The 16,689-nt window shown below is 52.4% G+C and overlaps 1 protein-coding gene across 1 annotated transcript in view; it reads left to right on the forward strand.

The window, feature by feature from the left end:
- The first annotated feature begins 9,453 nt into the window (after positions 1 to 9,453).
- The window catches only part of LOC100905733 (uncharacterized), a 30,275-nt gene continuing 23,039 nt past the window's right edge, over positions 9,454 to 16,689 (forward strand). Inside the window, exon 1 of the mRNA XM_003746269.2 lies at positions 9,454 to 9,571. Coding sequence (XP_003746317.2) covers positions 9,552 to 9,571 — 20 coding nt within the window. The 5' untranslated portion in view covers positions 9,454 to 9,551. The remainder of the gene's footprint in view (positions 9,572 to 16,689) is intronic.

The raw sequence follows: 16,689 nt of genomic DNA on the forward strand, positions 1-16,689 counted from the left end.
GTGAGCAGTCCAACATCCATCCGCGTTCGGGTCCGGAGTCGTGGAATATGGAAGCGACGGGAGGGAACGACGTCGGCATCGTATGCATGGAACAGAAAGTACTCTCGTCTTTTATTATCGAGAAGTTTTCGGCTGAGCGAAACATATGCAGCTCGACGACATAATGCCGCCTCTGCATGCAACGACTGAGTCCTGAGTCGGCTCGGGATCTAGATTAAGAAGCGAGGAGTGTGGATCGAACGTCGTCGTAATGGGACTATAATTCTGGCGGAGCGCGTGGGACTGAGACGCTTGTGAAGTTTCCAGAACGCTGATTCCCAACACCGAGAGCGGACGACTCATCTGCATGAGTTTTTCTTCTCAGCCGTCTCGCTGCGGACGCGGGTAGTTTGCTCTGATAATCTCTCCGTAATTTCTTCCCTGAGCGTTAGCGAATCCGGACGACACAGATTCTCCGTTAGGAACGGCGTATGTCAAGATTTTCATTACGGAACTTTCGCGTTTTGCCGCAAACATCGAGCGCTCTTCATAACGGAAGCTTCGGCCGACGATGAGCCCACCGGAATCTACCAGAAATCGGCTGAGACGCAGACGGCTCATTTCCAGCCGGTCGCTACCACCGATATGCGGAATTTCCCCCGACGATCCGAATCTGTCGGAGAGCAGGGCGACTTCGAGCTCCAAGTCCGAGGCTTTCATCCAACTACCCCGCCGACTCCTATCGGGTCCCCTGTTGTCGGACGTTCCCTCTCGTTCCGCTGTACGTCTCGTCTCGGAGTCGCCGCGTCCAGTTCCGTGGAAGCAAATCAGTTTCCTGTATTCGTCGCTCCTATTCATGCCAACGCCAAGTGTAACATAATGAAACAACGACCGCCGTAGTTCTCGTTGTTCTACTTTCGCTCGATACGAAATAGACAGAACATTTTTTTTATAGGAGCAACAATCTCCGCACATAGAACACCCGGGTCGATCCCGTCGAGAATTCTTTTGTCGATGTCATCGTACGTCGGCGTCGCGTCGCCCTAAACGTCATGTGCTCGTCCTTAGTAGTGTGCATCTCCGCATTCCGAATGTCGCTCGGGAGCTCCGGTTTTCTTCTTTTCATTTCTCGTCTCAGATGATGCTGTTGTTGGTGCCGTTGTTGATGATGTTGGTGTTGTCTGGCAGTGGATGGCGACGGTGGAGGAGCTAATGCTAGTGGTGGACGGCGGCGACCTCACGCCGTTGCCCTCTCCGCTTCTTCAGCCTTCCGCAACTCGCCGCAGTGGTCCAACGATAGCCTGACGGCACCACCGACCCATAGAACGAGAACAGAATACCGGCTGAACGTTCAACCGGAGTTGAGGAAAGTGCGAAAAGCTACTTTTTCAGTATTTCGACTCCTGCGGATTGCATGCAGCGAGTGTACGGGGCCTTTAGGCCCTATACTAGTGAACGTCGATGACCACGAGGATTACGTGTGTTGTGTGAACTTGTGTGTTCGTGTAAAAAAGTTCCTCAAGACTCTGGCGGCTCGGTACGCAGAGAATTCCATCCGAGAGACGGGAAGAAAAACGTCAGCAGAATTGACCCTCCCCACGGATAAAAATTATCGGAAGCTCGGAATCCGTCGTCCTCGTCGGGCGTGCACCTGTGCGTTCCCGTACACGAGAGGGCAAGCGCCGTCAGATCCACTGACCCGATCAGCGGCTTCTGGGGAGCTTTCTCATCCGAATCCCGTTCAGAGAAGTGTATTCAGCTCGGAGATGCATGCTCAATCTCGCTTTGTCAGAATCCGGAGCAACGTATCACGAACGTGATCCCGAAAAGCGCGGAGGGGATCCGGAGCGAGAACCGTAAAATCGGAGATCGGTGAGAAATCCGAAAGCGGATCATCAGAAGGGAACAACAACGTGAAGAACGGACATCGAACGGAGGAACTGCATAGCTGCTGTTGCTGGCAAGCCGAGTGGGGCAAGTGACAAAGAGGTCCGTTCACTATTGCGCGCTCCTCAGCCGTAAACCAATAGCCAGAAGAACAACGACCAGAAGCAGCAGCGACAACAGCTTAGCTGCGAATCCGTTCCGAGAATCAAGAAAAAAAGAGAGGTGCTCGCTCAGCTTTCTCGGTCGTCTTTCAATTCTTTCGGGTTTTTGCGTTCGTGTGTGCGCGATCGCGAATCATCCTCCCGGGCCGCTGGCTGAGTGGACAGACAGACCCACCACCAAAGGAAACCAGAAGGACGGGCGGACAGGGTCGAAGGGACTCTGCGATTCCGGTGGAGCTCCGACGCGTGCTCGTCGGTCAACGACGATGACCGCTGGAAGTGAGCGGCTGCTTGAAACAATCTCATCGTTCAGTGTTCTCGGTCCATCTCAAGACGACGATCGTCAGTAGCCGACAAACGTGAATAACCGCTTGTGTCATCATCATCCCGCTCGGCACGAACAGAAAATCTCGGTTCCGAACGCGTTACGCACTCATGGCCTCCCCGGCGCTGTCGAGTTCCAACTCGGGTGGCTTGTCCGCCCTCTACCATCTGATACGGAACAGAAGAGATAAATCGTACAAGTCTTCAAAGGATTCATCGTCAAGGTATGGAATTTAATGCGCGTGTGTAGCCGTAGCTCGGGTGCGCGTACACGCACAGAAGAATCGGATACCGCCCGTCAGAATACAATGACCTCTTAAGGGTCTTTACACATGACCGAGAATAGAATGGGAGCGAGATAGCATCGAGGAGTTCGAAGAAACACTGGCGCTCCGTGGTTTCGAAATTCATTCGTGAAATACTCCCGTTTTTCTCTTGTGGACTCTGCTGGAGCGAAGAGAGCCGAACGATCTGGGAATGAATCGGAGACGCCGGGAGGAACGCGGGAAAATACCTCAGTAGAGCCTCCGGAGAGGGGTCAGTCAGTGGACCTACGATCGAAAGTTTTTGCTTCCGAATCGAGTTCTGCCGAGCCTGAGATCTCGCCGGTAGTCGGTGGTCGAATTCCCTGACCAGGACTCGGCATTTCCTCGGGCAGCATGGGAATCAGAGGATTTTTTCACGGTAGCCGCAAACAGTTTCGTTTTTGGTGCTCGTTTGTTTCGTGGTCGAGAATCTCACTCAGATCGTCCGATGGATCCCCCGTCCGTGATTTTCGCCGCTCGTCGGTCACCGAAGTGTTCTGCGTGGAAATCGTGAAGAAATTGAAAAGTAGAACGACATCATCTACTGGATTCGCGATCGCAGATCTTCGGCGAGGCTCCCGAACTTCCGAAAGAATTGAGTCGAAAAGAAAGCGACGCACGAAGCCGGAGCCTGTGGTTCATTTTCCTGTTGGACGACGTTCTTTTTTTCTCGTCGAAAAGCTCAACTTTCGCTCAGTGTCAGCGTACCTCGACGTGGATTACTTTGAGGAGACGGATACACAGCACGACAAAGTTCTCGGGGGGAGATCGATGAAAGAAAAATCCCTCGCCGAATCCGTGCAGATGCCCCTTATTTCACCGAAACCTTGAATGAAGTCTGATTAATCACGTCAGCGATCATTCTACGATTCGTTCCGTCTCCAATGTGATCGCAACTTGGCCGTGATGACAATCGAATACTGTGCGTTGTGGACACGTTTCAATGCTCAGTCAGAAGCTGTTCGCCTTTTTTTGCGAATTAATGACCGGGTAACTCTCATGATCCACAGGCGATCGAGCGGTATAGCCGGAGAAACTGCCTGGAATCCGCGCCTTTTTCTTCGATGTTTTGGCCAGTATTAATAATAATCCATTGTGTCGGCGATCGTGAAGCGTATTCGGAAGGGTTGCCGCTTATCCACACCGGACGAGCAGCAGCGTCCAACAAGAAACCGGCGCTTACCAAGTCGCTGATTATGATCGAAGTATGCAGGAATATGCCCGTTGATGATGAGGGAAAAGTTCGATCTGTTTCTTTCGGTCATCGTTCTCTTCTGCTTCGGAATTCGTGGTGGCGGCGGTGGCGGCGGCGGCTCCAACTACGACGACCCCCCAGGAGGCGGCGCTTTCTTTAAGCGGAATCATTAAGATGATCAGGATGAAAGACAGCCAAGAAACCGACGGTAGGCATGGATAGAGACAGTCGGAGCAACGGACGGTAGGCAGACGCTGGGTCTAGCCAGAAGCCAGCAATCAAACTCTGTTCGGATATCCCCTGCTGCCGCCCCTCTGGCGGTTCCGACGTTTACCGTGCACGTTCGGTATGTCCACATGTACGCTTCTACGACGGCGGCATGCCGATCCCAGGGGCTTCGCTTTGTGTTCGGGACCGACCGACTGGGAGGAACAGGAGGATGCCACCGATTGAACGAAACTTTGAATGAACCCCTCGAGGGAAGAAAACGTGAGGTCCGCTTAGCTATTTCGTTTCTGCATTCCCGAAACAAATCGATCGAGCCCCGTGCAGCCAATGACGGCGTAAGAATTACATTATGTTAGAGAGAACCGAACGAAAGGGAAGGATGGTCAAGCTGCTCCCCGAGTCGGACGTCGAGCCCCAGATGAGATGTTACAGCAAAGGACGCCATCTGAGGGAAATGCATCGGAACAAAAATCGCCACCTTGCGGTGGTTGAGTATAATTACTGGAGATGCACTCGAAACGTTCACCGAGCTCGATGGATTCTCCCTCAAACAGCAAAAAAGTCTCTCCTCTTTCCCTTCGCGGAGGATCAGTTTTGACGTAGAACTACGTCATTATGGACGCTGTCCAAAAAAATGTGACGGATCTGGTTACGGATGCACGAATGGTTTCGGATTGAGGGTTTCGAAATCGCGGGAGGCTTTCCAGGCGACATCTGGCAAGGGAAAACTGTCAGAGAGGCTATTGAATTCCCCGCGACTACGTGTCCAGGAAACTACCTCTGGAACCTTCAAATCACCTCAGTTATTAAGAATCATGGAACATTGAAACCAAACGTGGTGCGTGATGATGGATTGTGGTACTCAAGGGTGCCGGGGAGCGAACGATCGCGCATTGCGCCACTGAGTGAGCTGACGATCGTGGTACGAAAGCGGCGGAATATCAGGTATTGTATTGGGGTATCAGCACATCGTCTCCCACGCAACTCCGGAGGCGAGTCGAATTATCAGGGCGCCCGACACATATACATTTGCATACGCGCCGCCGCCGTGGTCACCTCACGCCGAACTGAATCATTTAGATAATGGAAACCATATAGACAGGATTCGGCTCCAGAACCGTCTCGGATGCTCAAAGCCGGAAAACTGAATCTCAGCCACGGCGAATCCGGACGCAGAATATGATCCGATACAGCCAACGGCTTGCAATATTCGACTTTCCCTTTTCACCATCGGCTTATACTTTCATCCCTTATTCCCTCATCAGTGAGGACCGAGGAACTTTGGAGGTTTTGAGCAAGGAGCTATATTCCTCGTTCGCTGAATGAGCGCACGGGACTCTCATCCGAATTTGAAACTTACTGCGATAAAATTCATACATCAAATTACGGCTCCGCTCGACTACTCGATCGTTTGGATCGGGACTTCATGAAAATAGAAAGATATCGTTGAGGACCCGGGATTCTCATGCGGGACCGAATTTCATTGGCTTCATGAGAGTGCGTCCGAACTTCATCCTCCGTGTCGAGACTTGAGATAACAGGAGCATATCGTTGGGGATCCAAGATTTTCACCAGGAATCGAACCTCATCGGCTCCGGAAGAGTGCGGCCAGACTTTATCTCCTGGATCGGGACTTTGTCGGTTGAAACTTATCTATGAGGACCCCAAATCAGAATCCAGGATCGGAATTCATCGCGAAACTATATCTTTAAGCCACACTTCAGCCATCTGAATCTCGATTTCATAATCATAGACTGAAACAATAAATCTTCCCTCGATTTGTTTCATTGACTTCATCGCGATCTCGCGATAAGTCCCCTTGAGCACGTTGACGTAGTTCTACGCAACCCACAGGTTTGGCATCAAGCTAAACCTGCACTGAATTTTTTGTTCTGAACTTTCATCGAGAACCCATCGAAGATCGGTTTCGGAATGAATCGCGATTCCGAAGCGAGGAGTCGTTGAAGCAAACACCCTCGATCAGAATTTGAAACGCTTTGATTCACCACTCATTCACTCGCCGCTGACATCAAGTGGCGTATGAAGAGTTTGAAGTCTACGCCGGCAGGCTGCCGGAGACGGAAACATTTTTCAATTTTGAAGTCAGAGAGGTTGAGATGCAACCGTGGATCGGGGCCGAAAATTCGGGATGAAAGGAAAAAACTCGTTGACGCGGTGACCATTTATAGGATTGTTTGAATGATCGTCGTTGTGTCTGAGCTCGGAGCGCCGCGCTGCATTCCGATGTACAATATTTCGTGCGATCCTTTACGTTTGTTGAGCCTGAAGGAAGGAAGTAAGTCAGTACACGCCGATCATAATCCAGGTCGGTCAGTCAGGAGATCGGGAAAGATGAGCTCCACTTGCAACCAATACGCTCCCTATCAACGTAAGCCCTTGATTCAAAATACATGTCGTCTCGCTGTCCAACGTTGAGTGCTCGGAGGAGAGTAAATTGATGGCGCTGGTGATGGGCAATGATCTCGGTGATGAATAAGGATAATGATGGCGACAATGATAATGATGATGATAATGAATAGGCCAGAGAAGAAGGGACGGGAAAGAACAAGCGCGGCGTTGTCAGACGAGTTTGCTCACCGTTAAAAATCACTTGATAAGTACAAAACCGACCGGTCACAACAACAACAGCAGCAGCAGCAACGTCCACCGAGACGACGTCAGCAATAATGGATGAGGAGAGCATTGGCTGATACAAAGGAAATAATTGACAATATAATTGGGCGTCATTGTTTGTCGATGGCTCGATGGTTAGTCGTGGGGGCTACGGATTCTGGAGCGTCCTGAGGTCAAGACACAAACATCGCCATCGACGCGACGCCGACGTCAGCACAAGCAGCAAAGCTGGAGGCAAGAGCCGAGCATCGACGACTGCTGAAAGCCGCAAGGAACGAGTTCTCGGACATGCCGAACAACGTTTTGGAGCAACGAGGGCATAAAGGAAGCCCATCTAAGAGCGGAAAAATTATTATCTCTGTCTCATTTTTAATAGCAACGAGCGATTTGTGATTTGATCTGGAGGGAAAGGCGACGCTTCAAACGACGAGTTGCGCGGCGAACTCCTGCTCAACGTCGCTCGGTCGAAGCGCTCGAGTTCGCGACGGCAACCGACCAATAGGCTTCTGGATGCGGCCGGGCTTCTCTTTCGTCTTTTCTGTCGTTTTAAGATTCTCCTCGCAGCTGCACGCCCGTCGTTGGGATCATCGATTCAGTGCAGAAGTTTCAATGGCGGAGAGACTTCGAACTGCCTCTGATTGGAGTCAGGACTCACTAATCCCCTGATGCGCCTCTATGTTCTTTTCCGCTCTTTTGCACTCGTTCCGCAGAGCGGGGTTATCGTATTATGAGGACGCATGCATCTCAGTTTAGAGTGGGTCCGAATCGCACACCCGCTCCGCATGAAATGGAACACGACAAAAGGAGCACTTATGGAATTGCTCTGACGACTGGAATACGTAATTAACCGTTATTCATAGGCGTAGTCGGCGTCGTCGCTGATTTCTTCTCGTTCCAGGCAGTACGTCTGTTCCGAATCGCTCGCTCGCGGTACTGCTGGTCGCCGTCGTGCGAGCAGGCGATCACTGGATAGAAGCTCAGATATACTACGGAGACACACACACACCCTCTTTTCTCCGTGTGCCGTCCATATTTTCCCCTTCTTCATAATTTTTCCCTTCGTTTTCATCGTCGCCGTGTGAAAAATTGCTGCTCTTTGCTTTTCTTGCTCCAGCTGCTCGCTGCTCCTCGGATACATGGGCAGGCAAGCAGGCGGAGCGAGTCGGCGAGCCGACGGCCGGCCACCCAGATTTAACTGGAATCGGTTTAAGTCGTGAACCAAACCAGTCGGGCAGCCAACCAGAGACGCAGGCTGGACGACGAGAAAGCACTGTCAGTCAGACTGTCCGACTGCCAGCCTGCACAGCGAAAGACAGACTGACTTCTGACAGATAGGCGGCAACAGCATCAACAACATCTCGGACAGTAGGGCCAGATCGACGGAGCAACACCGGTTCCCGGCAAGCTTGCCTCGATCCTCTTCGATTGAAGTCCCGATGACTTCTGATACGGCCGTGCCGAATGGATCTCGGCATCGACGCTCACTCTGACGCCCAATCGAATCTTGTGAGACCGAAGTTCGGAAAGATCGCCTCCGTCTCTGGAGCTGTATTCTTGCGCTGCGGATCGGTCGAATTCCGTCGACGTTCCGGAGGAATGTTTCGGGAAAGTCTCCAACGCGATATTCTCGAGCGACCGACGCTTCGTGGTGGAACTTCCGTGGAGTCGCGCTCTTTGAGTCCCCCGAATGGATCCAATTGATCTTCGTTCAGAGCCGACCTCTAGAATCTGGCCGGAATTAAAGACTGTGTTGCCTCCGTGGAGCGAGTTCTTCGGCGGAACTCTTACTGAGACCTTCGACTCTCCGCGGAGGCCGCCATCGGTTTTTCTCTGGGCGAATTCTTTCGGAAAACCTCACCGAGGCCTCGCCCCCCGCTCCAGTTACGCAAACACGTTCATCGGGGAGCGAGATGCGCGTTTCTCTTACTTGAAGTGTGTACGTATCAGACGCGGTACCCGTTCCGGCTCGAGGCTACTGGGCCGCTGGCTCAAGGAGTGAGCCAGTCCGAGCAGTCGAGTACAAATTTCATTCATGGGCCTGGGCATTTTTCTACCGATTCAACGCCTTCGACGCGAGGAAGAAATACGTTCGCCTCACTCATCCCGCTCAGACAGCAGACTTCGCGTACATAATCAACGACAGCTGGCTCACGATTGAGACGATCCTATCGAAAGCCTGCCGCAACCGACAATGTCGATAATACTCCGGGACCTCGGATTCTGGCATCCAGCTGCGAGCGAATGCCATGGGGTTGACGCGATTAGGGGCATTAAATTACCGTCTCATGAACTCATCGCAGGAATGCTAGTAACGACCAGCGGCGGTCGTTTATAACTCCGAATGTCGAAGAGCGCATAGTGAGGGGGACTCCGCCGCCGCGCGTCGGAGGAGCGTCGAAGTTTCGCGAAATTTCTGAGTCGGAGGCACCGCTCTGACAAGTGACCCCATTGCGGAGATTCGCAGAGAATGTTCCACGGAAGAGTTCGGTGGCGATCGCGCCGGGGAGCGCGATCGAAAGCGTCACACGCTCTCGTCGCTTAGAAGTTGAGCGACAAAAAAAAACACGCGATATCCGAACGTGTTTCCCAACCACACCAGGTGTTCGCCGCTTGATCTTGGTGTGATTCTAAGTTTGTTGTCGTTGTCGCTGTGGATGATGCCATATTCGTCGTCGTCGTCGTAGTCTCGCTTGTTGTCGCTGTCAATGTTATTATCGCCGGGGAATGCTGCTGTAGCCACGGCGGCGGCGCTCTTAAGGAGTTTGTGCAACCGAACTTGGAATCTTCACGCCGAGGAATCGACGACGCACGGCTGTCGCGTTGACCTGTGCCCGAGATATGGACGTCGAAGGAGAAGGGTTCGTATGCAGCGATTATCTTCGCCCTCATCCCTCGAGCAGGACACTGCTCGAAATGAAACAGCTGATCAAATCATGCTCAGGTGGCTTGTTGACTATGTGAGCACCACCCACAGTCACATTAGGAGGCCCTGCTTGCTAGCCATTAGAGCGGCCATGGCTGTTCTGTTCAGAATACCTCGTCTTACCTAAATACAAGAGGAGAATTTACAAAAGGAAAATCGTCGAGCCCCCCGGGCCAGATCGTGGCGTATCGATCGGTTCCCCGGGGTCGAGACAGCAACGATTCTCCCATCCTGCATCCTCGTCTTCCCGTGAGGCGGTGAGGATCTCCTTTCCGAGCTGGAGCCCGTCATCGATGCGCCTCGCTGATGCGTTTTCAAGCCGTCTCAGTTCGGCATGACTCGGTGAAACAGAATGGAGAAACACAAGGGAGAGCACGTTCGAAGCTTCCGTTCGGCAAAGATCGCCTTAGCCCGATCCGTGCGACCACTTTGATGCGGGCTTCAGTTTTCGAGCTCCGCGGAGGAATCTTCCTTCCTAGGGTTCTGATTGCTTAGTGCAAGAGATATGCGAGGCGCGCGGTTCGTCGAGAATCGCCGTTGATTACGAGTGGGAACCTTTCTAAAAATACGCTTGCATGTCACCGTTGATTCCGCAGGCCAGAGGGAACCGGTGAACTATGGACTTTCTCAACTCGGAATTAGAAGAGTAGGCAGGTACTTTCAATTCATTATCTGATCGAGCCCAGCGTTGTGAACTACGGTCACGCTGGAAAGGCGATATCAACAACGTGATGCCTTCCTGTGGGGACTCGAGTCGAATCTTGATTGCGGCTCATGGCGCGCGACTTCAAGTGCGTGTGACATTTTCTTCCCACGAATTATGATTGCAAAGCGCGTTAACCCCACGAGAATACTTCTTAATGTCCGTGTCGGAAACCAAATTCTTGGCTAAACCAACGAGTGTTTGGGCAAGTAATTTCGAAAGCCTACTCTAGCTCAAAAACAGGAGGGCCCTTGGCGGCACTGTATTCTTGAGCTTCTGTTGGATCTTTCTTTCGAAGACAATGGTTCGATCGGGGAATGGGATGCTGCTAAGCTCGAATTATTATTTATCGGCTGAAGTTGCCCTACGTCGGTGTACACTGCGAGCTGACCGATTTTCCATGGTGAACCGATGACAATAATCATTGTCATTTATGATTACTGTTGACTGATGACAATCATTTCGCGGCAACGATAATGGAATAATCGAGAGAATAAGAGGCGGAACGATGGCTGAGTAGAGCGAAAGGTGGTGTTGATCAAGTCATTGAGTGAAAAACGCTCGGATACCCGAAGATTATATCTGGCACGGAGCTGTGAAAAAGCGAACCCGCGATCCGCTCCATCCGCGCCATGTCGGAGACTCGGAGGGGAGAGATTCACGTGCAGCTCATTGACGGCCGGTTTTTCCACATCCGGTCTCACCTCGCGGTTGGAAAGTCTCGCGAGTACAAGATCAACCTGTTCAAGATCTCATGCATCTTGCGGGGAGGGCAAGTTCCGAGGATTCTTCTTCGCTTATCATATTGCCCGCCGCGTCGTCTTCTACCTCTGGCTGGGAACTCTCGAGGACGAAGGGAGAGGCGAAAATGTCGTTAGAAGAAGCGGGAGCTGAGTAGATATCGAAAACGATTCTCACTAAGGAACGAGTCGGAGTATACAAGAGAGACTTTCTGATGAGGTTTCGGGGGCTCGCAAAACGGAACAGCGTTATTCGGTTCGCGATTATTCGTTCCGACCGCGACCCACGACACGAGAAAAAAACTGGAAACGGATCCGGACCGGACTTGGGAACTTTGAGGGACCGTCTTTGCCATTTTACTTGGCACTGGGGAATCGCCGCCGTCTTTGCCGAAAGCATGCCAGCTCATCTGCGGCGTCGTATTCAGAGTTCCCACCGCAATTGATTTATCTGTGAACATGGGAACGCGGCAAATGATTATCGCTCCGTCGAAAACTCCAGGGAGTTTTTCGCTTCGGAATACTGCGTCCCTGGATATGTACAAGCCAGATGGGAGCAAAGCTCGCAGCGAGCCACTACATTGTCTGTGCGAGTGGATAGAAAGGCGAGTCCTTTCGGTCAGACGCTATCAAAGTTGAATCTGAATGAGATCTGGACAAGAAGGGCATCAGATTCTCTCAAGTTTCTTCGCTTGATCAACACGCTCGAAAGCTTGCCGCGGAACGCCTCGTGTGCGATTGCTTGATCATGACGACCACAGCGGTAACGGCCGCGACGACGACAATCGGGTTGGTCTTCGACAGCGCCCTGTATTGTTTCATTTTTGTCTTCCATCTTTGTATCTCGGTATTCGGTGGATTTAAAAAAAATTCCCTGCTTCCCCCATGCGTCGGCGTCCGCGTTCTTCCGAAAGACGCGAAAAAGCGTACGTCTGTGATCCGGTGGTGGCGGAGCTCGCAGTCGGATCAGCTGGATTTAATGAGCAGACACCAAAGCAGCACACCAAGCAGCAGGTGTGGGTGCCGTGAATCTCACTCACTCACTCACTCACTCAGACCGACCGACCGGCAGACAGACCGACCCACCGAAAAAACGGTCGACCGACAGAAAGACGGACGGACGCTCGGTTCGGAGGCGGGGCCCTATGGGTTCTGGGTGTAGTCAAACTCGCTCGTATTCCCGTATGCAATCAGTGCGCTTTCACTAATGAGCACGTATAACTGCGCTCCTTTGACTTTCGTCGAACCGATCGGCTTGCCGGAATTTACATGTCGACCGAAAGGAGATCGAGTTCACAGCGAATAAGACGACTAACTTTACTACAGTTTCGTAACAAAGATCATCGCTGCAGTTCCGTTCAGTTTACGCTTCGCTTAGCATCCCTTCCCCCCCGCCCTCGAGTGAGCTGCGTTTCGCGAGCGAGAGTGGACATGGAACGAATCCCCGATCGGTTTTCTGAGCTTTCCCCATCGATGAAACCCCAATGAGTTCTCGGATAGCGCTCAATTGGCTGCTCGTAGACCTTGTTCTAGCGACGACGGACGTCACCCGTGACCACAACGTTGCCTTTCCCACGCTCTCGGTATGCAGCAGATGCACTGGCGATAAACAACAGGGATTTCCCTTCTTGCGCCCGTCGTCGGCTTGGTGTATCCACCGGTTTCCCGCGGCTGGCTTTCGAAGAGGACGACAAGGACTACGCCGTTCAGTGAAGCGAACGTCGGGCAAGTTGGTAAATTGACACTCGGTCGGTCAGTCAGTCAGTCAGTCAGTTTCTTGGTAGAAGGTTGGTCAGTCGCTATGGAGCAAAAGACAGATCGCGCGGTAGGAGGGACGAACGCACGTACGAACAAATCGGCCCACAGGAAGGCGACTGCTGAAGCTTCGGGGTGGAGATGCGATTGTCTCTATCTGTTCACTCGTCGTTAACGCTGAATACGATCACAACGGTTACCGCTTGTGGAATCGGTCGGAATGACGTCTGCGGCCCGGCCAGTCGAAAATTACTGACCGTCTATCGAAGATTTCAGTCACTCAGCCCGTCAGTCAGTCCGTCCGTCCGTCCGTCCGTCGGACAGACGGATGGACTGTCAGGGCGTGAGGCGTTGCAGGTCGGAAAGCACAGAGGCAATTGTGGTGGTCCTCGTCGTCATTCCCGACGGCAGAGAAGTTTCATTTGGGAGCCATTCGCCATTGTCTGGACGGCGACCGCGATTGAAAACACTTTTCGAGCCGAAAGATCATTGAAACGTCGCCGACAGAGCGCTCCTCGCAGCTCGGGCAAATACTAATCAAGAATTGAGTCAGTCCTCCGGGAAACTTGAGGGTTGCCCTTCCCGTGTTCACGTTGGCAATGGCGTTTTGTTCTCCAGCGGAGAACTCGGACGAAATCACGTGACAAGATAGGAACGGCTTTTCACTATATTTTCTTCCCAGTGTGGTCGGCAAGTCCGAAACAATAGGTGGGACGACGGTGTTGTCGTTGTCGTCGCTGGGCTGTTGCACTGCGACAAGCCCAAAAGTAGCGACGCCGGCGGCGGCAGACGCCCCGGACAACATCAGGCTGAACAATACGGAAACCAACGGGCGGCTTCGCCCTCCAGAACGGCGCGTTCTCGCGATCGAGAGATAGGCGGAGGAAAGTTGTCGGTGCGCTGAAAAAGAGAGTGGGACCTTTTCACTTGATCGGATCTCCTCTGTCTATAGTATTCTGTACGTCAGTTTGTCTGTCAGTCAGTCAGTCAGCAAGCCAGCCGCACAGCCGACTTGTTGGTGGGTCAGTCAGCTGATTCCCCCACATAGTCCCTCGTCCGTCTGTAAGATCGACCGCTCTCCCATCTATCGCGAATAGAAGAACGAGCAGATAAAGCCGATAAGGAGCCGAGGTAACAGTGCTGTCTGCGGTCAAAACGAGCATCGGCCGCAGCAGCAGCGAAAAGAGCGGTTGACGCAGCTGCGGATTGGCCATTGGGCCCGAGGTCGAAGCATCAGCGACGGCATCCGCGAGCAGCTCGGTAGAGCAGTTCCAATACTAGACCACTGGGTCAACAACGCCACACGCAAGGCCTCCTCCGAGAACAAAAGCTTTTTCTTCATACATATGATCGGATCGTGTCGCACACAAACGCACGCCTAGTCAACTTCCTACGGTCAAAGAGCCGTTTCGGATCGTACTCCGTACAAATCCCAATTTAATTGCACCGACGACCACCAGAGTCCGACATGGACGAAACGCGCACAGACAATAATGAGGGGTAATAGTAAGCGACGCTCCGCGGCTGAGGATGCGTTTGCTGGAGGAGTCCTCCCGCCGTCCCGGGGGTCCGACTGTTGTGAGTGAGGACTCAGTCTCGAAAAATGGGTCGAGATGGCTTCCTCGGAATCAGACTGATTCCGGATCGTTCTCTGGAATGCGACTGAATATCAGCGAAGAGCAGAAGCTCGCCCCGATAGCCCGCCACGATGTGCTTCCGCAGGGATCAAGAATAGCCGAGGATGGCTTGCTCGCTCGCTCAGTACTGCATTCATCACGGCCATCCAGAGCATTCCAAACTTCGGGTCCGGTCACTCAGGTTCGGACTTGGTCTGGTCCGGAACTGAATAGGGCTGAGGAAATCCCGTGCAAATCGGGAGCCCTGGACGATTTGATGACGCTCAGGACACTCACAGCTCGTTTGATAATTATCTTCAATGACATTCGAGCGGATCACCGCGATTCTTCGTATGGAAAACGAGATTAATATCTCTCGAAACTGGGCGTTTGATGACCTCCCGCCAGGCATCTGATAAATCACGACGGCGGAAACCAGGAGTTTGCCAAACCACGGAAAACCCTCGTTGACGGAACATTTGAGCACGCGGTCTGCCGATGACCTGAGAGGGGAAAATAGGGGTAGTCATTGAAAGGTCGCCGGTTGTTTACTCCTGTAGAAGTTTTTATTGCTTCGACCAGAATTACAGCAGCTGAAACGGCCGAGCCCCGACTCTTCTTCTGGCGATGGTCGTGGGAGATTAGACAAGCGACAGGTTCTGGCTGCAGCGTCGATTCTTCAAAACGACGCGGACCTTACCTCTGAGGAGTCTCGTCTTTCAAAAGTTCGCCATCGAAAGCGAGCTAGTCGAAGGGTCGCCGAGCGGCCCGACCGACCGTAGGACCGACCAGACCAACTAGACCAGACCAAGCCATAAAGAGCGAAGCACGGAAAATAAATTCTCCAGAGCAAACGGAGACGAGAGAAAAAAGGACAGAAAAATACACACGGACAGATCTCAAAATCTATTGGTGATCGTTCCGAGGTAAGCGAGGTCTGCTCTGTGGTCATTTCTTGTGTGAGTGTCCCGAGTGACAACGACGACGGGCAAAGCCACCGCGAGACGAAACACTTAACGCTCACCGAGAGCGAACGAAGAAAGAATTCGCTGACAATATCCTCTTCATGAATGACTCAACCGCTCAGTCCCATAGGGTTGGTGTAGCCACAAGATTACAATGGCCAAATTCTCCTTTCACGAGTAGCTGAGAAAGTTCTTGATCCGAGTTCGGGCCCCGCGCCTCCGCGCTGGCGAACCGAGCACGACCTGCCCTGCGTGGAGAACTCAACTCCGATGACAACGCATCGGACTGTAGCGCATCGGGGAGCTCTCCTAGAGGCGACGATTCCAATATGAGAGATTTCCCTCCAGATGGGTCAAAAAGTGAAGTGAGATCTGATTGTGTACCCGGAGGAAAATGGATTGAGGCCGGAGTGCCCGTACGATTAACGAGAGCCGACGGCTTGCTGGGATCGGCTATATTTTCTTCCTCTTCTTTGTTTCGGAAGCCTGCTGCAGTCACGCAGCGAACATTCCAACGTCACCGCGCAAGATTCCCTCGGGATCAATATGGTAGATTCGACCGATCAAAGGTCGACGATTCTCATTCGAACGATGGCCGGTCCACGGAGCGCGATAGCAACTTATTGGGTCAATCAATCAATCAATTCATTTTCTGACTCAGTCCGAGCTTCGACTTTCCGCTGGGCAACTCTCGAATCGATTGGACTGCGAGCTCGAGTGAAATCTGTGGATATAGCTTTTCTTGCCCCTTACGTTCATCGCTCCCGTATTTGCCCGTTTTGCCTGGTGGGTTCAGAGTCGGTGTACGGGATCCATACCGATGACTTGACTGGCCATGTGCACTTACGTCTATGCTTCGGACTTCGCGGCGTCGGGAACTGACGTGGTGAAAGGAATGTTAGTAAGTTGTTACGGAAATGGCGACACTAACCGTTGCTGCCGTGTTGACAATGAAAACCAGGCCTTTGTTCCGCGGACATTTGGTCAGAAACTCTCGCTGTGAATTCCGGTCGGAACAACACGGAGCGACGGCACGCAGGGAATGGAAAAATGTCCCACGGTGAGAATTCCGGTTGGGAGCACGAGTTGTCTTCTATTTCCTCACGCAATAAGATCCGCCGCTATATCGTCGCGTATCCGAGCTTGACGATGACTCTCTTGACCAGGAGCGGATCCAGCTTTTTTTCTTGGGGGGGGCCAAGTCATATTTTCAGGGGGGAAAGAGCCGAAAATGATGACGCGCCACCTCGCGGCCCATGCTTTTGTATAGGGAT

The sequence above is a fragment of the Galendromus occidentalis genome, unplaced genomic scaffold (genome assembly GCF_000255335.2).
Source record: "Galendromus occidentalis unplaced genomic scaffold, Mocc_1.1 scf7180000077494, whole genome shotgun sequence".
NCBI classification, from domain to species: Eukaryota; Metazoa; Arthropoda; class Arachnida; order Mesostigmata; family Phytoseiidae; genus Galendromus; species Galendromus occidentalis.